General features: G+C 45.5%; 1 protein-coding gene across 9 annotated transcripts in view; it reads right to left on the bottom strand.

The window, feature by feature from the left end:
- Window positions 1-337: 337 nt before the first annotated feature.
- The window catches only part of GAS7 (growth arrest specific 7), a 208,898-nt gene continuing 187,733 nt past the window's right edge, over window positions 338-21,502 (bottom strand). For all 9 annotated transcript variants that reach the window (XM_037914266.2, XM_037914268.2, XM_043528347.1 and 6 more), the window contains 3 exons: window positions 17,210-17,289; window positions 12,693-12,791; window positions 338-8,262 (listed from right to left, as the gene is read on the bottom strand). In XM_037914266.2, the coding sequence (XP_037770194.1) occupies window positions 8,149-8,262; window positions 12,693-12,791; window positions 17,210-17,289 (293 nt within the window). In that variant the 3' untranslated portion in view covers window positions 338-8,148. The remainder of the gene's footprint in view (window positions 8,263-12,692; window positions 12,792-17,209; window positions 17,290-21,502) is intronic.

The following is a 21,502-nucleotide window of genomic DNA, read 5'->3' as shown; positions in this document are numbered from 1 at the left end:
TCATCTTTAGATAGGCCCAAAAAGATTCTGCCTTGTGGAGTGCATGGGATTAAAAATTAGAAATCAAATTATGCCAAGTATTGGTCCCATTGGTGAACAGACTAGGAAGGATTAGTGGAGTATATGGTGTATAGCCCAAAAAGGAGTAATTGCACTTCCAACCACAGCAGCTTGAAGCATAGTTTGAGTACCAGTCACTTTCAGAAATTATCCAAGAAGCATGACATCGTGTTCTGAACATCAGTGCAATATAAACATGCCAGTGACTCCTGAAAATCTAAACTGAAGAACAAAATGCTTGGAAACAGATATAGCGCTGGTGGAAATGTGTCTAAAATAACATTAAGAGCTGAGCATTCAGAAACAGAAATCATGTACCTTTATGGATAAGATCTACTTTAAAATATGACGTATTCACCATTGCACAGATAGCAGTTGGGGAGAAGAAATCCCCCCCCAAAAGACATGCTAATGAAAAAGAATGTGTCCTCATTATGTCACAGAAGCATGTGCTCCCAAGTCTTGGAGGATGCCTGAGGCGGGGTTTGTGTATGTGGGACCCTGAGTCGTGCAGTGGCCTAGTGTGGTTCTGACACGACCACACTCCCAGGAACCTGGGAAATCTTTGGACATGACGTGGGTGTTGCCATACATCAGTATCCTGATGAACCCTTGAGAAGTGACCAGGGAGTCACTGTATTACTGCGTATCAGGCAAGCCAGCTCACATGCCATGGTGAAAAGGATCTGGAACAACAGTAGGGCATTTCTCTATGGGTACATTATGGATCTTGTACCGTTTGAATTCTTCCCAGCATTGTTTTGGCCATAATTTAATTCAAATTAGTAGCAGAACTGGTGTCTCTGTATTGGGGTGGGAAGACATTTGCTCGTGACGTGCTGATACTCTCCCCTGGCTTTAGTAGCTACTGCTCCCTCTAACTCCCAAAGCTGGTCAGACTCTGCATTGGCCTGATCGCTAGAAGTTTGTCCCATGGCTGGATCCCCTGAACAGAGAATTGTATTTTCTTAACAAGACTTTTGGCAGATGTTGCTCTTGTGGTGCAGGTGGTTAGCTGCATCTGGGATCAGCTTTACGAGGCTGATGGACCCACTGGGTTCTCGAGCTCCTGGAAAAGGACTGAGTAGATTCAGCTAGTGCAGAACACAGCAGCTGGTGCCATATTGCTCCACGAGCCAGGTACCCACTCTGGGAACCTTCAAGGGGTGGTTATGATTTGTAAGGTTCTCGATAGTCAGGGAGCCAGCTGTGTGAGCAGCGGTCTGTCTCCCCGTGTCTGACTGTGGGAGTAGAGATCTAACAGTTCACTCTTGCTGTTTGCCGTGGGGTTTGTGCTTTCTTCACTTGCTGGCAGCAAAGCATGGTGAGTGGTGGGCCCCTCCCACTTTCCTGGCTCCCCATCGTGGTCTGGCAGAGCTTGGGTTCAGAGTGCTGCATGACACTATGGATATGGAAGTTGAGCTTTGTGACTATTGTATAGAGAAGGAGCAGCCGGGAATATCAAAGGGTGTTTGGGTCTCAGTATGTCTTCATTGATGGAGAAGATCAGGTGCCACGTTAGAGGGAGCCCACAGACTTTTCTAAACCCAACAAGTAACTGGGTCCCCTCCAGCCCAGCGTGGTAGCATAATGCCTTGTCTTTCAGCAGATGGTGAAGTTAATTTTCTTTGAATAAGCTGGAGCCTTTCACACTCAGGTATCTGAGGCTCTTATTTTTGAGTGCTCAGTCACTATTTATACTTGAAAGGTCACAATTTGTTATTTAAATGGAAGGCTTAATTACGTCCAAGACCTTATTTAGCCACCTAGATCAGTAGTTTTATTTCCAAAGATTCTCTTCACCTTTTAGGTCCCATTTACTTCCAAGAGACTTGTGAATGCTCAGCACTTCTGGAGAGCAGGTCATGTATTTCTATATGTGGACCAAGGAGTCCAACTTTCCCATTTTTTAAAACTTTGCTGAAATGCAGAGGTTGGGTAGTACCCTTCTCAGACAGTCTGAGCACTTATTACTAGAGTTGGTTTGAATCCACTGACCCAACCTTCTCCAAAAGCTTTAGTCATAATTCCCATTGAAAATATCTGATATGTTTTTAAAATAGTGTGTTGGGAATGTAACCGTCTGCCAGAGAACGGTTAAGCACACTGGTAACACTGTTGTGTAGGAAACATGCAAATGGAAAGCAGCAACAAAGCAGTGTGAAACTGCACAGAAAAGAGAAACACAATGAAACAATAACCCTGTGAGCAAGCAAACATTTTCCTCTTTTATACACTGCAGTGGAGAAGGTTTGCTTCTAGTGCTCATTGCAAACAAAGTCACAGCTGTTCCAGGGAAGCGGCTCCAGATGTGCACTTAGGCAGAGTTGTATATGAGAAAATTACTCTGGTAGGAGAAAAAAAGCTATTTCTATAGGATTTTGTTCCATGACTTCATGACTTTTTTAGAATAACTCATTCATCTTGTAAAATGCAGCCTCCAGAGCTCTCAGGCTGTCACAGTCATTGACCCAGTGTTCCTAAGGGTGAGTGTCTCACAGGCTTACAGCAACCTGAGTGCTGAGTGGCTGCACAAAAATGCTGGTTATGGATCTGAGAGCTTTTAGAGCAGGTTCAGAATCTTTCAGCAGCCTCGTTTGGCAGCTCTTCGTCTGTGAGAACAGCTGGTGGCTTGTCAGTCATTGAAGAGGCAGATATGACTCCTATGTTAAAGCCAGGGTTAAGCACATCCAGCTAGCAATGAACTGGAAATGGCAAATGGGTTGGTTCCAGAAGGAATTCAAAGAGTGAGAAAGACAGGCTTTAAAAAGATGGTTTGCTTTAATTAAGGTGCATCAATAAATGGCTGCCCAAAAATGCATGGCAGGCTGGTGTATGAAGACAGAAAAGGCTACCTGTGTGTGACATGCAAGCTGTTTTACATTCTGTGGTAGAATGTGAAGGACTCAGACAAGCTCAGGCTGCTGGCAACATAAAGAAGTTAAAATGGATAGATTACACTGCAGTTGTGAGGGGAAAGGAAGTGTTTGAGGCCATGGAAGGAGTAGATGTGAATGAGATTGAACAATGTGGCATAAATGAAGGGGAGCATACAAAGCCATTCAGCCTAGACAATGGTAATAAATATTCCACCCTTGGTGAGCGAGGACAATCAAGCTGAGAAAAGTGGCTACTGAAACCTCAAGACTGACAGTCAGCTGGACACAAAAGGCTGGGGACCCACTGCTGAAGGATGTGGTTCAAAATACCTCCATTTGTTTCAGATTTAGAGAAAAGAACAGTATATCACCTCTGGGGTGAAAAACAAGGCATGGGACAAACAGCATCCTGAGAAATGCTGGGAAATTCTCACTAATTGTCCTTTGTGTGGAAACAAATACACAAATCATAAACTGGATATCTTCTAGTGCCAACAATAAAACTTCTTTGGAGTCTCTTTAAATTATACATGACGATTGTCTAACACAAAGTATTGCAGTCCTCATTCTGATTCAAAGATTAATTTATTACTGACATAAAAGATTGACTGTCGAATAGGTGCTAGTTATTATGATCTGACTGAAATATTTATTAGCAAAAAGAACACAATCCCAACTAGTAATATGTATATATACTTAGCATTTTAAACGGGCCAGTTTCCAAAAGGTAAATTAATTATGAGCAAAACTTATTGGGGACAAAAAACTTGAATAGAAATGTATGCATTAAAATAATTACTCATTTAAGAATGCTTTACTACATGTCCCAAAGTCCACAATTCTTCAGTCATGAGAAAAGGCTGTTTAGTTAAAAAGCAAACAAAAAACCCAAATACCCATAAAACCCTCCACTAGCTTAAGAAGGAATGTGAAAAAGGCAAAACAAAACTGATGAATAAAAAAGGGGAAATTGTTAATAATAAATATAAATTAAAGTGAAGAAATGCAGGTAATTGATAAGGGAAGCTAAAGGTTTTACCAAAAAATCTATGGTCAATATGGTTAAAATAATTATTGTAATTTATTTATGTCCAGTGATGTAGGTTCCATTACTAGATGGAATGCTAAAATAGTCAGTAATGATGCAGAAAAGGCAGAAGTGTTCAATAAATATTTATGTCCTGCATTTGGAATGAAGTTGAACTATGTAGTTATTTATTTATATAATTATGCTGAAACACTTTCTGTTTCAACAGTAACTAAGAAAGATGTTACACAAAATCTGCAAAACTGATAATTTGCACACAAAAGTTTTAAAAGAGTTGGCTGAAGAGCTCTCCAAATTATTGATTTTAATTTGTACTAAATCTTGGAAACAGGGATAGTACCAGAGCACTGGAAGAAAGCCACTGTTGTGCTAATAGACAAAATTTTCAAATTGACCTGCAGTAAGACGTAGGCTCTTAAATGCCAGAGTCACTTTTGGAAATTGTACTTTTGAAAACATTACCTTACATTTTTATTGACTTTTCCAGTGCCTGTCACCCAAAGTGCTCAGTAAAGATAACAGAAGGACACATCACTAAAGCAGAAAACCAATGTAATAATAATCAAACCAAACAAGTGATGAGGATTGGGAGTGATCAGAGGAACAGCAGGAAAGTCAGGTTAGCACAATGTGATGTACTCATTAGAGCAGCAAGGCAAGTCAGGTGAACTGGGTTCTAGTCTAGCCAGTGTCTAAACAGTGAGACAGGTGGCTAAGGGGCACACATATTTAATACCATCTAGGGAAAACTCCTCTCTGATTGGCTGCCTGGCCCCATTTGTCTGCCTCCTGGGGAAGAGCAGCCAATCATGGCTGCTGCAGGAAGCAGGCAGCTCTCTCCCCCACCCCTCAGGAGTGGAGAGGAAGGAGCAGAAAGCCCAGCAACTCAGGGTAACAGGAGATGATTCTGATCAGAGTACTAAGCTGCAGTCCCAGCACGCTGGTGCACCAGCTTTGTAGGCATGATGGCAGAGGAGTGCTGTAAGGTGGCATTTGAAGGAGGACAGTGTAAAAGCATTGTAGGTTTTTACAGAGAGCCCCTATGCATATGGGGTGGTGTGGGAGAAAGTATGAAGGTATTTGCTGGGCTAAACAAGCCAAGCTCTTTTAATTTTCTCTAAAATCATCTTTCCATTCCACTGATCATCCTAATAGCCCTTCTCCAAACCTCTTCCAGTTAACAATGTGATAATCAAGTGGCAGGACCAAAAGAGCCAGAACCAAGATTTCTGCTGAATCTTAAAAAAGGATCTTGCAGTCCTGTGCAATGTCAAGAAAGGGTTAACTGCAAAGTTTAACAACGGGAATAATATTGGAGACAAGAAAAAACTGTAATTCAAAGATAATGTCAAACTTACACAGCTGTATAACATCAAAGAGCTATGAATATCAAATGGCATTGGTGAGCATTCTGTCCCTAGTTCTGACAGTGAGAAAAAGGAACAAATTCAGAGAAGAGCAACAACATTGGAAAAGGGGCTACAATTATAAGGACAGGTTCCTGATGTTCAAAAGTACTGGGCGCCCTCAACTCCACTGAAAGTCAGTGAGCTGGATATACGCGTGGTTGATGCCTTAGAAAATCTGGTTGGCAGAGGAAAATATTTTGAAGAGTTTGCGGCCCCGATGAAGTCTTCTTCGGCTGAAGGTTCATATCCACAACTGGTCAATTCAGTTGGTAGTCTAGAAGTACTCTTGGATTCCTCGCAAATGTTGACCTCTCACATCACAACAGCTGTGAGTAATCTCTGTCCCATCCTGGCAGATGAAAACCTGGCCTCAGTTATTTGTGCCTCCATCACTGCTGGACTACAACAATGTGATATACCTGGGCATGAAACCTTCAGCTGTTTGGAAACTCCAACTAGTGCAAAACACTGCAGTGTGTCTCCTTAGCAACACAGGCTATCGCGAGCCTGTCCTCCTGCTCTACACTGTGACCTTCCCATAGAATTTCAAATCAAGTTCATGGTCTTGGTCCTTATCTTCAAAGCACTGCATGGTCAGGGCCCTAAAAGACCATCGAAAGCTCCATGACGAAGCCCAATAGTCAGCTACGTTCTTTTGGCACAGAGGAACACTCAACAATAAGAGTCAAGCTTATTTGTGCAGGAGACAGAATTTTCTCTGGGGCCAGTCCAAGACCGTGGAATGAACTCCCCCAGGAAGTAATGACTATTATAACCTCACCACATTCAAGCTCCAAGTGCAAGGCACATTACTTTGACCTTGCTTTCTCGAATATAAACATGTAGAGACAGGGATATTTAATAAATAAGAATTTTTTTAAAAACAAAACACTTCACTTCATGTTTCTCTTTCTGGGGGAGGATGAGAGAACAAACAACATGTGACAGATGTGTAGTTGCACTGCTTAATGCACTGCTGGAAAGTGCATCATCAGATACTAGTGATGAGTGCAGTATAAAGACCTATACAGAACAGAATAGACCTGCTAACTATCTGCAGACATCTGATGGGTATAAACATCAAGGAAAGCGAGAAAGAGATGGAGAGACAGAGTGCATGGGCATCCAAAAGACCACAATCTAGGAGTTATTTTGAGGAAATTAGACAAAGGCCAATTTAAACTTGGATCTATTTGGCTGGGAAAGGACCTCCCAAATGGAGTGTTAGAAGATCCTGCAGAAAGCAGAAACTGTAGGACAGGGGTGGGCAAACTTTTTGGCCCGAGGGCCACATCGGGGTTGTGCAACTGTATGGAAGGGCAGGTAGGGAAGGCTGTGCCTCCCTAAACAGTCTGGCCCCCACCCCCATCCACCCCTTCCCGCCCCCCTCAGAACTCCTGCCCCATCCAACCCCCCCCGCCTCTTGACCCCATGCCCCTAACCACCCCCTGGGATCTCACCCCCTATCCAACTCCCCCTGCTCCCCGTCCCCTGACTGCCTGCCCCGAACCTTTGCCCCATCCAACCGCCCCCTGCTCCCTGTCCCCTGACTGTCCCTCATCCAACCCCCCTGCTTCCCGCCCCCTTAGCATGCTGGAGCCAGCCATGCCGCCGCACTGCCTGACAGGAACAGCAGGCCAGAGCGCTGGTGGGGCGGCGAGGTGAGGCTGCAGGGGAGGGGCGACAGCAGGGGAGGGGTCGGGGGATAGCCTCCCTGGCTGGGAGCTCAGAGGCTGGGCAGGATAGTCCCATGGGCCGGATGTGGCCTACGGGCCGTAGTTTGCCCGCCTCTGCTGTAGGACATCACACTGTATAGGCAGAAATGGACTTGAAGGTCTAATTTCTTCCATGGTCTTTTTGCCACCGAAGTCAACCAGACAATAAATGAGGTAGCTACAGCACAACTGAGTCCTTCCTGGTAAATAGATGGTGCAAGAGGTCCCTTTCAATCTTACTTTCTATCAGCCTCAAAGAGAAATGGAGATGATAGAGGGTCTATATGTTTCTGAGTGGGATTATAAAACAGGAAGGGCTTGAACAGGTGTCTTTCCTCTGTGGGGTTTTCTCCTAGCCTTTTGCCTTGTTTACTGCTTTGGGGAAAAGCCCATACCTCCCTGCACTCAGACATACTACCGTAGCAAGGTAGTTGTGCTAAAAAGTATTATACAAAATCAATGTACCCTCACAACACCCCTGTGAGGTAGGTAAGTATTATGAGCCCATTATTATAAATGGAGGAACCAGAAAAGTTATGTAATATGCCCAAGGCCATCCAGCTGAGCAGTGGCAGTGTTGGGATCCATGTTCAGGAGCTCCTTGCTTCCAGCATCATGGTCAAATCACTAGTCTGCTTCCATGGCAGAGGCTTGCTGCGTGGCTGTTCTTACATTCTACACAAAGAGTCATGCAATGGGTGTAGTGCATAGTCACTGAAGAACAGAGCTTGTTCTGTACCAGGAAGCAAGGTCCTCAGTTTCTCCTGGCAGCAGTACATCCCTGGCAGCTGGAAACTTCCGACAGGAAGAACAGACATCTGGCTTCTTAACTCTGGAATGTTGGGAGCTTAAGGCATAGCACAATGGGAACTGATGTGATGATCAAATGTGACAGAGACACTCCCTACAGACAATAAATACAAGGTATCTGGTAGCAGAGCAACCCTTTTGCCGTCCTGTACCTCTTCTGACCCTTTACAGAACCCATTGGCCTGGTTAAACCAGTGAAACCATCACATATCACTAATCAGATCAGTCTATATTTCCATGTCCACAGGTCTGATATCTCCAGTTTTGTGTTCTTGTACCCACAGTTCCCTGTCTTTGGCAGGCTCCACTTTTTGAAGTAACTGATCGACAGGCTCTATTGTCTAAAAAAGATCAGAATGAGAAGCAAATTGTCAAAAGCACATATCAGAACACAGCAATTCCTTGCAACTGAATCAGCTGTGTCACTGTCACAGGAGTAACAGCCTCCTCTCAATTAGCTGGATCCATAAATGGGAGGTCAGACAAAATACAGGCTTTGCAGTAGGAATCATACCATTGGTGAGGCAAGTCCAGTGTATGCTGCATCCAATTCCTGGTGTGACAGTAGGGTTGCCAACTTTCTAATCACACAAAACTGAACATCCTAGCCCCGCACCTTCCATGAGGCCACGCCCCCTTCCCTGAGGCTCTGCCCTCCGCTCACTACATTTCCCCTCCCTCGGTGGCTCATTTTCCCCACCCTCACTCACTTTCAAAGGGCTGGGGTGTGGGAGGGGGTGAGGGTTGTAACTGGGGGTGTGGGCTCCAGAGTGGGGCCAGAAATGAGGGCTTCAGGGTGCAGGGAAGGCTCCGGGCTGGAGGTTGGGGTGCAGAAGAGGGTGAGGGCTCCATCTGGGGGTGCGGGCTCGGGGGTGGGGCTGGGTATGAGGGGTCTGGGGTGCTGGAGAGGGGTCCAGGCTGGGGGGTGGGGCAGAGGGGTTTGGGGTGCAAGAGGGGATTCTGGGTTTGGGGGAGGCTCAGGGCTGGAGCAGGGGGTTGGGCCTCAGGGTTGGGGCACAGGCTTACCTCTGTCGGCTCCCAGTCAGCAGTGCAGTGTGTGGGGTGTGGGGGGCTAAGGCAGGCTAATTCCTACCTGTCCTGTCTCCATGCTGCGCCCTGCAAGGGGCCCCTGTGCTAGGCACTGTACAGACAGTCCCTGCCCTGAAAAGCTTACAAACTATAAACAGCCAAGACAACCAAAGGGTGGAACAAAGGGAGCACAAGTGTCCCTATTTTACAGATGGGAACTGTAGGCAGAGGGAGAGTAAGTGACTTACCCAAGGTCACTCAGAGAATCTGTGGCAGAACTAGCCCAGAATTCCTGAGTCGTAGGCCACTGCCTGAACCACAAGACTATCCTTCCACTCTCTGTTTTCACTGGCTTGTTATTGTGACAAATGTCTTGCGCAGGTTGAGTTTTTGGAAATGTCTGAGCAAAAATGGTTCAGGTCTTGTGAGAACAAAGTTAGTGGGGAGAAAATCTGCCAATTAAAAAAAAATCAAACCATTGCTTGAAGACCTCTAGATCTTCATGGGCTTGGGGCAGGAACTTGGAATTTTCAGGGGGATAGTCATAGGGTCAGAAAAATGTCTTACACTGTCCCCCCAAAAATCTGTCTCAATTTAGCCAAGTTCTAAAATGTGGAAAATCACCATTTGCAGCTGAACTTCTTCAATGATTGCTCAATCTTGCCACATTGTATTGTTTTGGAGTGATTGCATGGAACTCAAGTATCAGAGGGGTAGCCGTGTTAGTCTGGATCTGTAAGAGCGGCAAAGAGTCCTGTGGCACCTTATAGACTAACAGATGTATTGGAGCATATGCTTTCATGGGTAAATACCCACTTCTTCAAATGCATGTAGTGGAAATTTCCAGAGGCAGGTATAAATATGCAAGCAAGAATCCCTGATTGAACTAACCTCATTATCCCTAGCCTGATTCTTGCTTGCATATTTATACCTGCCTCTGGAAATTTCCACTACATGCATCTGAACAAGTGGGTATTCACCCACGAAAGCTTACGCTCCAGTATGTCTGTTAGTCTATAAGGTGCCACAGGACTCTTTGCCGCTTTTGCATGGAACTGTGTTTCCATATGGGTTTCAGGCAAAATCCCTGCACCTGCACATCAAAATACTCCTTGGTCTATGGCAGGAGCACCTCCTCTCTGTACTGAATGGGGAGTTAAGAATTATTTCCCATATTTTACAGATAGGATCACTGAAGACTAGAACAGTTGCTTCTGGGACAGCTTGGAATAGAACCCCAATTCCTGACCTATGCTTCTCACAAAGGACGTTCCACATCTAAGTGTTTCATCTTGCTTTCTGTAAAATTCTGTTCTTTGCTTATCACTACAAACTCACTGTTATATGTACACATCATTTTATACAACAGCACACAGAAATCCTAATTCCCAATTGGCTGATCTAACTAGTAGATCACACTTCCCTCCAAGAGCTAGGAACAAAACCCGATTTGTAGCATTCTGCTGCTTAGCAAATAGTTGCACATGTGTTGATCCATTTTTCTTAAAACATGTAACCAGTCCCCTCCTCTTTCCCCTTCCAGGGAATTCCCTACAAAAATTATATGAAAAGAATGGTCAAACATTTGTAAAATGAAGGACTCCAATCCCAGAACTAAGACTGCATTTGCAACCTTAATTTGGCCCCTTGTGTGTTTGCATTATGGAAAAGTCTTTAATTGCACGATCATGTACTATTATTTTCACAGGACACCTGCCTCATATGGTGCACAGGATGGATGTTAAAAGAGGCAGGGCTGTGTAGTGAATGAGGCTGTCCACAGCAGAAGATAGAAAGTATGCAGTAACTGTGGTAGTGAATTGCAGAAAGGGAAAACAGGAGCTTGTGTTTAAAGCAGTCTTCCTGGGACTTGTGAAATCTGGGTTCTTTCCTCGGCTCTGCAACAGAGTTCCTATGTGATATTAGGAATACTACTTAAAATGAAAATTTTCAGAGGTGGCCACTAATTATGTGTTCCTATTTTGTGGGTGACCAGCCCGAGACATCTGAGGCCTGATTTGCACTAGCTCAACAACTCAGAAAAACTGATCACCCAATCACTGTGGCACCCAAAATTACTGGGGACTTTTGCAATTTGAGTTTAATTTCTCTGTACCTCCTGTCCCCATTCGTAAAATGGGGATACTAATACTTCCCTGCCTTCGAGGTGTTCTAAAGGTAAATTCATTAATGTTTGTGAGACTCAGATACTATGGTGATGAGCACCACAGAAACACCGATGAAGAAATAAAAACTGAGTGTAACGTTTAGATGGTTTGTAGTAATGGAGGCACATGCTGAATGCTGAGGATAAACTACGTGATCATCCAGTGAATAAAATATGTGATCACGTAATTAGAGAGTACCATAATGCACATGCTCAAGGATCCAAATTAAGATTGCACCAGCAGCTGTAACTCTGGTATTTCCTAACTTTTAGATGCTTGACTTTTCAACCATTCTTTTAACGTATTTTCTTTTAAATATTATTATCCTGGGGAGACTGGCCCATTAAGGAGAGTCACGGCCCAGACTGCCCAGTGACTGCCTTCTTAAGGTCTATCTAGGAGTAATTCACTGTCCTAGGTGGCTGCTTAGTGGTTAATTAGTAAACAAGCACCTGGAGCTAATAAAAAAGGCTACCTGAGTTTGGTTAGGGAAGCTGCTCTCAGAAAGAGGGGCTCATGGAGAGAGGAGCAATCCCAGAGAAAAGGTTCTCCCAGGGAAAGGACAGGAGCAGCCCAGGAGAATGAACTGGGAGCCATTAGGGACTTACTCAGCAAAGAGCAGCATGGTCTGGGAAGAGTGGCAGCCAGCAGAACACCCCACAGAGGCCCACGCCCCAGACAAGGAATTCAGTGTGCGAGTGCTCCATGGCTAAAGGACCAAGATGTAAGACTAGTTACACCCAGAAGCAGAGGGTTTCCGGTGGAGAGCTGACTGAAGATTTTGCTTATGTTTTGTGTTGTTCTTTTCTATTTCATAAAAGAGACCCACAGAAGAAGGTGCTCTGTGATTCCCAAAGGCCTGCTTGGAACTGTTTATTGCCTGGGTGAGGGGAAATCAAGGTAGGGCTCACCCACGGCACCAGGCCTGCGTGCAGTGGGGAGCACTGGGACAACCTGCACTATGACAATTATCTCTATATGTTATGATGTATACGGCTATGATTATATGATTTCTGTAATGTGAATATATACCTCCAAATATATCACAATATACTGAATACCACGTGCATCAGAATACATACCACATATGCAAGTATTTGAAAAGGTGCCAGTTTTACAAGATTTTACATTTTCATTTCGAAATAATGGTTGCTGTGATTACCATCTTTCCTGCAACAATGAAGGACTGTGTGTGCTGCTGGGAGAGTGATAAGCATCTATCTAGGAGAGGTGTAAATTAAAGTAAGGGGCTGCTTTGCCTTATGCCTTCCTGTCAAGCACTTCTCAGCCACATCCTGCACCACGGGGCTTTCACCACAGGGCTTTCCATTCCAGTGGACGTGCCCCTTCTGACCAGCTTCTCTGCTCTTCCATCTGTCTCACCCCCAGACTCTGGATGTCTCTGGAGATTCATGGTAGGTGCACAACCACAGACTCCCAAACTGGCACCACTTACATCTCAGTCTCCACTAGACAGTGGAATTTAGCACACTGTATACAAGACCAGGCTTGAGTTCAGCAGAGCCTCACTACAGCTCTTGGACCAAAGGGACCTAAAGGAAGAGTAGACTCACGCTTTGGTTGAACATGTCTGTCTCGTGCCGCAGCTGAGTGTACTGGCAAAGGTGCTGCCGAATCATTTCCACCCGCTCCACCTCCAGCCTCTCCAGCTCCTGTGGGAGAAAAATAGGCCCATATCTTGATCAGTGGCTATGCCCAGAGTGCTGCATGCAGGCCCAGCATAGGGTTTTCTAATGGTCTTAGGGTTTTCCACTGGCGACAGCTGGGGCAGCTACCCCAGGTCTGGGTTTCAGAGCCGGGCTGTGTGCACAGTGTCTCAGTAAGTACACTTAGTGCAAGAGCAGAAGCAGCAACAGCAGGTCTGGCCTGTGCCCAGTGCCACTGGGGGGGGAACCAGTAAGGAGACAGTGCAGCAGGGAAGGAGACTTGTGCAGTTCCTCAACAATTCTGAACCTTGCCCAAGGTGAGAGTCCTTAGAGATGGGGAAAGGCAGAAACTACAGGATCTGTGGAGGGCTGCTGCCTCTGGAGGCAGGGGCAGGACAGGGACAACGAGGCCCCGTTTCCTGGCTGCAGCCCAGCTTATTGTGCTGCTAGCTCCAGAAGTTACCCTGGAAGCACTGCTCTGGAGTCCTGGCAACATGGGTTTATGCCCAGAGGGCTTATTCACTGGGGGAATGGCTATGTATAAATTAGCTTCCCATAACTCAGCCAGCAGTGGACACAATCAAGGTTTTGTCCCTGCCCATCCTTTTCTGCCCCCACGGAGGTCAGCTGAGCCTCAGGCCACTGTGCATCTGAAGAAGTGGTTTTTTTACCCACCAAAGCTTATGCCCAAATAGATCTGTTAGTCTTTAAGGTGCCACCGGACTCCTTGTTGTTTTCGTGGATATAGACTAACACAGCTCCCCCCGATACTTGTGTCTCTTGGATTCTGATGATGTATCCAAGCCCCCTGAACGTGGTCCCTGCCTGCTTTTTGACGCTGCTGAGAGAGTTTGGCCTGTAAGACTTGTCAGGCCAGAAAGCTGTTCTGTCAGGAAGAAAGCTCTGTCTCTTACAATGACATGCAAAGGAGCAAACTTCTGCCTTCCATCATGAGAAACAGTGTCTGCCTTCACATCACCTCCTCCCTGGTAACCCATTCCAGAGCTTCACCACTCTCCTAGTGAAATAGTGTTTCCTAATATCCAACCTAGACCTCCCCTACTGCAACTTGAGACCATTGCTCCTTGTTCTGTCATCTGCCACCACTGAGAACAGCCTAGCTCCATCCTCTTTGGAACCCCCTTCAGGTAGTTGACATGCTCCATAGCTGGAACCAGAGCCAGAATGGAGGGCTGTTTTGGAACCAACGGCTGCCTTGATTTAGGGGGTGCCAACTTGGAAGGCATGCGTAGCTTGATGGTTGGTACCGATGGATCTGCCAACCTGTGCAATTTTTATCATGCTTTTGTGCCTTGGAACGTACCACTTCTCCGGGTTGGAACTCATGGGCATCGCTCTTCTTGGGCCTGGAAGAAGACTTACTGCCATGCTTATGAGCATGCTTACTTGCCTCCCAACTAGGCACCGGTACGGGGTCCATAGTACTGGTACTGGCAGAACGAGACTCGATCTTCCTGGTGGAGGTGTGCTCCTGGGTTTCTCAGGCCAATGTACAGGGGGGTTCCCCAGGCTGGATCTGACTGAGGCCTCATGGAGACCTCCACAAAATTCTTCTTGAGGCGGAGAGCACAGCCCTTTTGGGTACGGCTTGGGAAGGACAGAAAGATACTGCACCTGGATGAAATGTAGGCTTCTCCCAAACACTAGAGACAGAGTTGGCACTTGTTGTTGACCAAGAACAAATGCAGGCAGGATGCACAGATCTTGAACCCTGGCATCTTTGGAATAATTCAGTACCCATTTGTGGGTGCTGGGTGGGGAGGGGGGGACTGGTGAAAAAAATGGATCCCCAAAGTCTCTTAATTCCCCAAATTAAAACTAAAAACACTAAAACTACAAGTAAAAACAAGAAAAACTATGCAGAATTCTAAAACTCTTTTTTAAATGCGTCAGTGAGAGATGAGGGAACACTAACAACTCTGACTTTGTCCGTGGGGAGAAGGAACTGAGGGTGTGGTCAGTCCACCCCACCCTTTATCGCCTCGGACAAAACCATGAGGCAGAGCAAGGGCACATGTGTGGACCTACAGACACTACTTTCCAATTCTTTGGCTCCGGACACATGTGCATGTGTAAACCCTCAGTGGAAAACAATAGGGACCATCACTCGAAAAGGAACCAAACAATTCTTTGTGGGGAGGATCGTGTGACTGATTTGCATGTGGTTAAGGACACCTCTAAGCTGGAGCTGAAGGTATAAATTCCAGCTTGGACAGAAATACCCAAACTGGCTTTGATTGAGCTAGTGCGCTATAAAGAGCGGTGTAGCACGGGCAGTGGGACTGGCTAGCCACCCCAGTACAATTCTGCCCAGGGCCTAGGTGCAGCTAGCCCATCTTGCTGCTTGAGCTGTGGTGACTACACATCTATTTTTAGTATGCTAGGTCAATCAAAAATAGTGCATGTACATCTATCTGAGCTGGAAATTACATCTCCAGCTGCCATGTAGGCATACCCTTAGACAGAAACTTCCCTGAGGAAGTTAAATAAAGAAAATTAAAAAAAAAATCAAAATCTGAGTATGGGTTTCATTTGGAACTGAACTGCATTTCAGTCAAGAGTCTTTATGTGTATGAAGATACAGCCTTATGGGGACATTTCTCAACCTACTTTGATTTAAAACAAATCTTTCATGTTGCTTGTTGGGCAATGGCCTCTGTCTGCCGCTGCAGGACTTGTGAGCTCCATCAACTCCCCAGGAATGAGAATCCTGCTCCTTTACACTAGTACACAGCAAGAGTCATTGCGGCATGGATGTCAATGGATTTTCCCCAGTGTAAATGAGAGAAGAATCAATCCAGCCCCACAGTAGGAGAGACAGATAATTACTTACCGTCAGTCATTCTGCTTCTCTGAAGAGATCACCTCTCAGGATTTTCACTCACCCACCTGCCTCCCCTGGGAGTTAATGGACTTTGAGTGTTGAATGCTGGGTCTGCCCAATGGGCACGCAGTTCTGAACTGCCCAGGGCTGATCTAGAACGGCTCATTCCTTTGTATTTGTTTGAAGAAAAAAATGGGTTACTTTTTAATTGCCTGTCAGGAGAGCTCCAACTTCCCATTCTTAAAAGGAACCGGCTGCAATCTTTAAAGCCCCTGAGGTACCGCTCTTTGGAGCATGCCCACAGGGAGCATGTGAGGTCGATTGGAGAAGAGCCCTGCAGCCCACTTACAGGTGCTTCAGAAGGCCTTAAATTACTCCTTGGGGAATCATGCACCACAGTGCAATGCAGAATTTTGCAGAAATTAACATTGTGCGCACAGAATTTCCTTTCCCCCACAGAAATGGGCTGCAGTGCTGCTAGCCACCACTAGGGGCTGCTGGACCCAGCAGAGCCCAGATCGCAGACAGAAGACACTACTGAGGAGCTAGAGAGTTCCTGGCCGCTGCAGTTCCCAGCATGCCCTGAGGGAAGGAGACGGCGGTGCACAGGAAACTCCGTGAAAGCCTGGGATGGAGCATCAGAATGTTACTCCCTCTGGATCCCTGGGCTCTGGAGGGAGGTTGTGGGTATCTGGGCCAGAGGGGCCCCGGGGCTGAGCTCTGGGGTGGGGAAGGGGCATTGTGAGTGTTTTCCCCCCTGGCTGGGCTCGGGCGGGGGCGGGGGGGTAAGGGGGCAGAGACACAGGAACTGGGTTGTCATAGGGGTTTCTTTAACTCTCTACTCCTGGGGGAATTTTTGTGTGTCTGTATTGTTACAGACATACTTGCTGACAGGAATTTTGAAATAAATTACCAAACTAATTGAAACTGGCATCATTATGTAGTGTTATTTTGACAAATAAAATTTGCAGAATTCTGCAGAATTTTAAAATATTGTGCACTGAATTTTTATTTTTTTGGCACAGAATGCCCCCAGCAATATTAAATACATAAATGCCAGGACATTTCTCACATGAGTAACCCCGGAAGTATGAGCCCCAAGAACGAGAGTTCTGTGATATGATGCCTTCAGAGAAGCAGAATTACCAGCAATTATCTCACTCTATGTGCTAAATTGCAAAACCATGGGATAAAAAATGATTACAAACCTTATTAATTTATAAATGTATTCACAATTTAGCATGAATCTTTTACTGCTCTGCCCTCTTTCCACTACCCCAATTTTCGTGGCCTGCTTCCACCATTCCTAACACCTGAGCAGCTTCAAACTACTGCCCCTTTACACTCATACTGTGAGGAAAATGTTTTCTTTTTTCTCCCCAAATGATATTATGCTTGATTTACTGGATGAGCAACATAGTGGCAGGTTAAAGTCTGTTATCTCTTCTGTATTGTGGTTGCAAATGGAGAGATACTAGGGTGATCAACATGATAGATTATCTTGAAGGGCTTTCATCACAAGGAGAAATAAAAAAAAGAGCAGTATTAGAAACACAAAGTGTTACACACTGATACATACCAGAGTGCTGGTCACCATTTCTTCAAACCATTTGGATTGGGCTTGATTATAAAGATCCACACAACGCATCAGGTCATCTCCTGGAAAGATCAAGATAGCAGTAAGTCATCCTCCTAGTCCTCATAAAGGAGCGGAGTGGGAAGTGAGAGGTTACTTTTCATTTATAGTCATATATTTGAAGGCCATTAGGTCATCTAGTTTGACCCCATACATAGAACAGCCATAATTTCTGGTTGAACTAGAGCACATCTGTATTAGATTTGTTATGTGCAAACAGAAAACAATCCCACCATATACTCTGTGCTAGAAAAGGGCCAGTTGGCCAGTTTTCCAAAGCTGAAAACATTTATTAGAAAAAAACTAAGGGGGGCGGGCGGATTTACACATAAAAATGTGAACAATAATTGGGACTCCTTTAAAAACATTTTACTAGAAGCCCAAAAAGCCACAATTCTGCCATCATGAAAGAAGGCAACTTCAGTTAAAAATACATCATGGTTAAGATGAAAAGTGAAAGCAGCAATAAAAAGTTTAAAAACAGCAACTTATGACAAACTGAAACTAGGAGAATTTGAAAACAATGAATTCTGGACCTGCCTGGTAGCAACTCCACAGTTAAGACTGCATTTGAAAATGGGTTTAACATGGGGTATAAACCCTGTTTTGTGCTGAAACTAGATGGCCATGGAATTTTAAAAATGTATCAGGAAGAAATGGTTACTTACTGTTACTGTGGTTCTTCGAGATGTGATACGGCCGTGTATTCCACTCAGGTGTGTGCACGCCCAGAGCATCTGGAGCCAGAGAATTGTACCTAGCAATACCTGTAGAAGGGTGGCATTCGTACCTCACAGCCATAGCCTGTCCCCTGGGCATATGAGGCAGCACCGATATGACCCCCCTCAGTTCCTTCACACCGAACGCCCAGAGACGAAACTCTGATGCAGAGGTAGTGGAGGGTGGGTCGTGGAATACATGTCTGCATCACATTTCGAAGAAATACAATTACAGTAAGTAACGGTTTCTCCTTCTTTGAGTAGGTGCAGCTGTGTATTTTATTTAGGTGATTCACAAGCTGTACCCCCAGGGGTGGGGCTCAGCGTCTATTTAAACAGATTGCAGGACCACCTTCTCAAAGTTTGCATCTACTCTGGATGCCACAGTAATGGCATAATGGTTCGTAAATGTATGTCTGTATCAACAACCATGCAGCAGCCCTGTGAATATCCAGTATTGAGACATCACTTAAGAACACTAGTGATGTAGCCTGCGCTCTCGCAGAATGGGCTTGGACCTGCTGAGGGGGCACAGCTGAAGCTGTTTCATATGCAGTCTTGATGCAGGGAGTTCTCCACTTAAAGAGTTTGTCTGAGAGGAGATTGCCTGTCCTTTCATACAGTCTGCATCCGACACAAACAGATGAGGTGAAGCATGGAAGAGTTTAGTCCTGTCCAGGCAGAAGGTCAGACATCGTCTGACATCTAATGTGTGAGGACTGCTCCTCCAGGAATGAATGCAGCTTAGGAAAAAAACCCAGGCAAATATACCACCTTGTTCAAATGAAACAGAGATCACACTGGTAAAAACTTTGGGTGTGGTCATAAAGTTACTGTGTCGGTGGAGATGTGTGAAAATTCCGTATACACCCTCCTTGCAGACATAATGGCTATCAGGAATGTGGTTTTCTGAGACAAAAAGGGCAGTGGACAGGACGTCAGGGGCTTGAATGGAGGGCTTAGTAAGAGCTGCCAGACCCATGTTTAGATTCCACAAGGGAACTGGCTCTAAGACTGGAGAACGTAAACGGAGAAGTCCTTTTAGAAATCTTGTTGCCATGGCATTGGAAAAAATTGATTTTCCCTGAATAGGGGGCTGAAACTCTGATATGGCTGCCACAGGCTCTCTCAGTGAACTGAGCACAAGACCCAGTTTCTGAAGATATAGCAAGTACTCCAAATTGTCCTGGATAGAAGATTGCATCAGTTACATCCCGCAGGCCAAGGACCACACCGAAAACCTCTTCTATTTCGTTACATAGGCCATCCTAGTAAAAGGCTTCCTACTATTAAGTAGGACTTGCTGAACTGCTGACAAGCACTGCTCTTCCTCTTCATCCAGTTATGCAGCAGCCATGCCGTAAAGTGCAGGGAGCTGAGCACAAGATGGAGGGTGTGGCTCTGGTTCTGAGTGGGCAAGTTGGGATAGGGAGGAAGAGGTACGGGAGGCTGAACCAACAGCGCAAGAAGGTCCGAGAACCAGCACTGTTTCAGCCATGCTGGAGCAATGAGGATGAGCTTGGTCCAATCCGCCTTGAACTTGAGGATGACCTGAGGAATGATCGGTATGGGGGGATGTTAGGATATAGATATTCAGGCCTGTCAGTAAAAGCCTATACTCTAAGAATTTAGGTGTATTCTTATCACTTAGCTAGTTATAGAGGTATAAAAGAAAGAATCAAAGTCACTGTCTGTCGGTGTAAGGTCCTTCTCTTACTGTGACAGTCTGAGGCCCTGTTCTTAGGCTAAGGCCTTTGGCTAAGCAACAGAGGCAACCATAAGCTGGGAAGCGAACGGTCACATCCTCACATTCCAACCTAGTCACATTGAAAGAAGGTGCTATTGGGCTGTTAGGAATACAATCCTGTCCTGATAGTCCCTATCGCCTCCAGAGAAAGGGAAGTGCCTAGAAGATGTAAAAGGAAACTTAGTTTGATAGCATCCTGTCTGGCAAGAACTCACTTATCAATAGCTGCGATGTGAAATCCTCACTTCTGTATTGTTTTGTCATTATAGTTCCCACTTTGCTATTGTTTGTCTTTATAATCTCTGTCTGGTTCTGTGATTGTTCCTGTCTGCTGTATAATTAATTTTGCTGGTGTAAACTAATTAAGGTGGTGGGATATAATTGGTTACATAATCATGTTACAATATATTAGGATTGGTTAGTTAAATTTCAGGAAAATGATTGGTTAAGGTATAGCTAAGCAGAACTCAAGTTTTACTATATAGTCTGCAGTCAATCAGGAAGTGGGTGGGTGTGTAGGTGGGGAAATTGGAATCATGTTTTGCTAAAGGGGGAAATGGGAACAGGGAATGGGGGTGGGGAAATTGGAATCATATTTAGCTAAAGGGGGAAATGGGGACAGGGACACAGGTAAGCCTCTGTGGTGTCAGAGCTAGGAAGGGGGAACTAAGGAAGGAAACTGGAATCATGCTTGCTGGAAGTTCACCCCAATAAACATCGAATTGTTTGCACCTTTGGACTTCGGGTATTGTTGCTCTCTGTTCATGCGAGAAGGACCAGGGAAGTAAGTGGGTGAAGGAATAAGCCCCCTAACAGGGGAAGGCATATGGAAGAGCTGACTGCCAGCTACAGTGGAAGACATTGGAGAGGGAGCCCGGGCTGAGACCCCCCTGAGAGCAGAATAGGCGACACTTCCTTTTTTCCCTAGTTGCAAACAGGTCGATCGTAGGAATGCTCCACACTGAGAAGACGACCCAGAGGATGCTCTCCTTCAGGGACCGCTCATGACTCATGGAGAAAATCCCACTGACATGCTCCACGAAATGATTCTGCTCCCTGGGCAAGTGGACAGCTATCCAATTGTTGATGCAGAATTGCCACAGGGTGTTGCCTCTAGGCAGAATAACATGGACTGTGCTCCCCTTGTTTGTTTACATAGCACATCATGGTGGTATTGTTGGTGAGTATGTGAGCCACTGAGTGTTTGATAGGGTCCCAGAAGACATGGCATGCCTTGGGAATGGCCTAAAGCTCCAGCACACTGATACAGCCCAATGGTTCCTATTCCGACCACAGGCCCTGCACCCTCAACGAATCCAGATGCACCCCCCCAACCCAGAAGGGGAGTATCAATAATCACTGACTTGGTTGGAGAAGGCCGAGCAAAGGCAACAGTCTCGCAAACATTGCATGGGCACGTTCACCACTGTAAGGAGTCCAGGACTAGTGGGGGAGCCCAGGTTGACTTTCCAGTGTTTAAACCAAGACGCAGATGGTTGAGCAAATGCCATGTGGTGTTGATGTGGGCAAGAACTTCCTCTCTGGAGACACCCCTTAGTAGCCAGTCATCAAGTTATGGGAAGATGTGGATTCCTTTCCTCCTAACATATCCCATAATCACAGTCAGGCATTTGGTGAATATTTGGGGATAGGAAGAGTGGCTGAATGGGCAAATCATATACTGAAAGTGGCATTCTCCTATAATGAAATGAAGAAGCTTCCTGTGGCTCTGCAGAATCACCACATACAAGTACATGTCCTGAAGGTTCA

This window comes from Chelonia mydas, chromosome 14 (genome assembly GCF_015237465.2).
Source record: "Chelonia mydas isolate rCheMyd1 chromosome 14, rCheMyd1.pri.v2, whole genome shotgun sequence".
Lineage (NCBI taxonomy): Eukaryota > Metazoa > Chordata > Testudines > Cheloniidae > Chelonia > Chelonia mydas.
The sequence above is the reverse complement of the archived record's forward strand: the minus strand, read 5'-3'. Positions and strand labels throughout refer to the sequence as shown.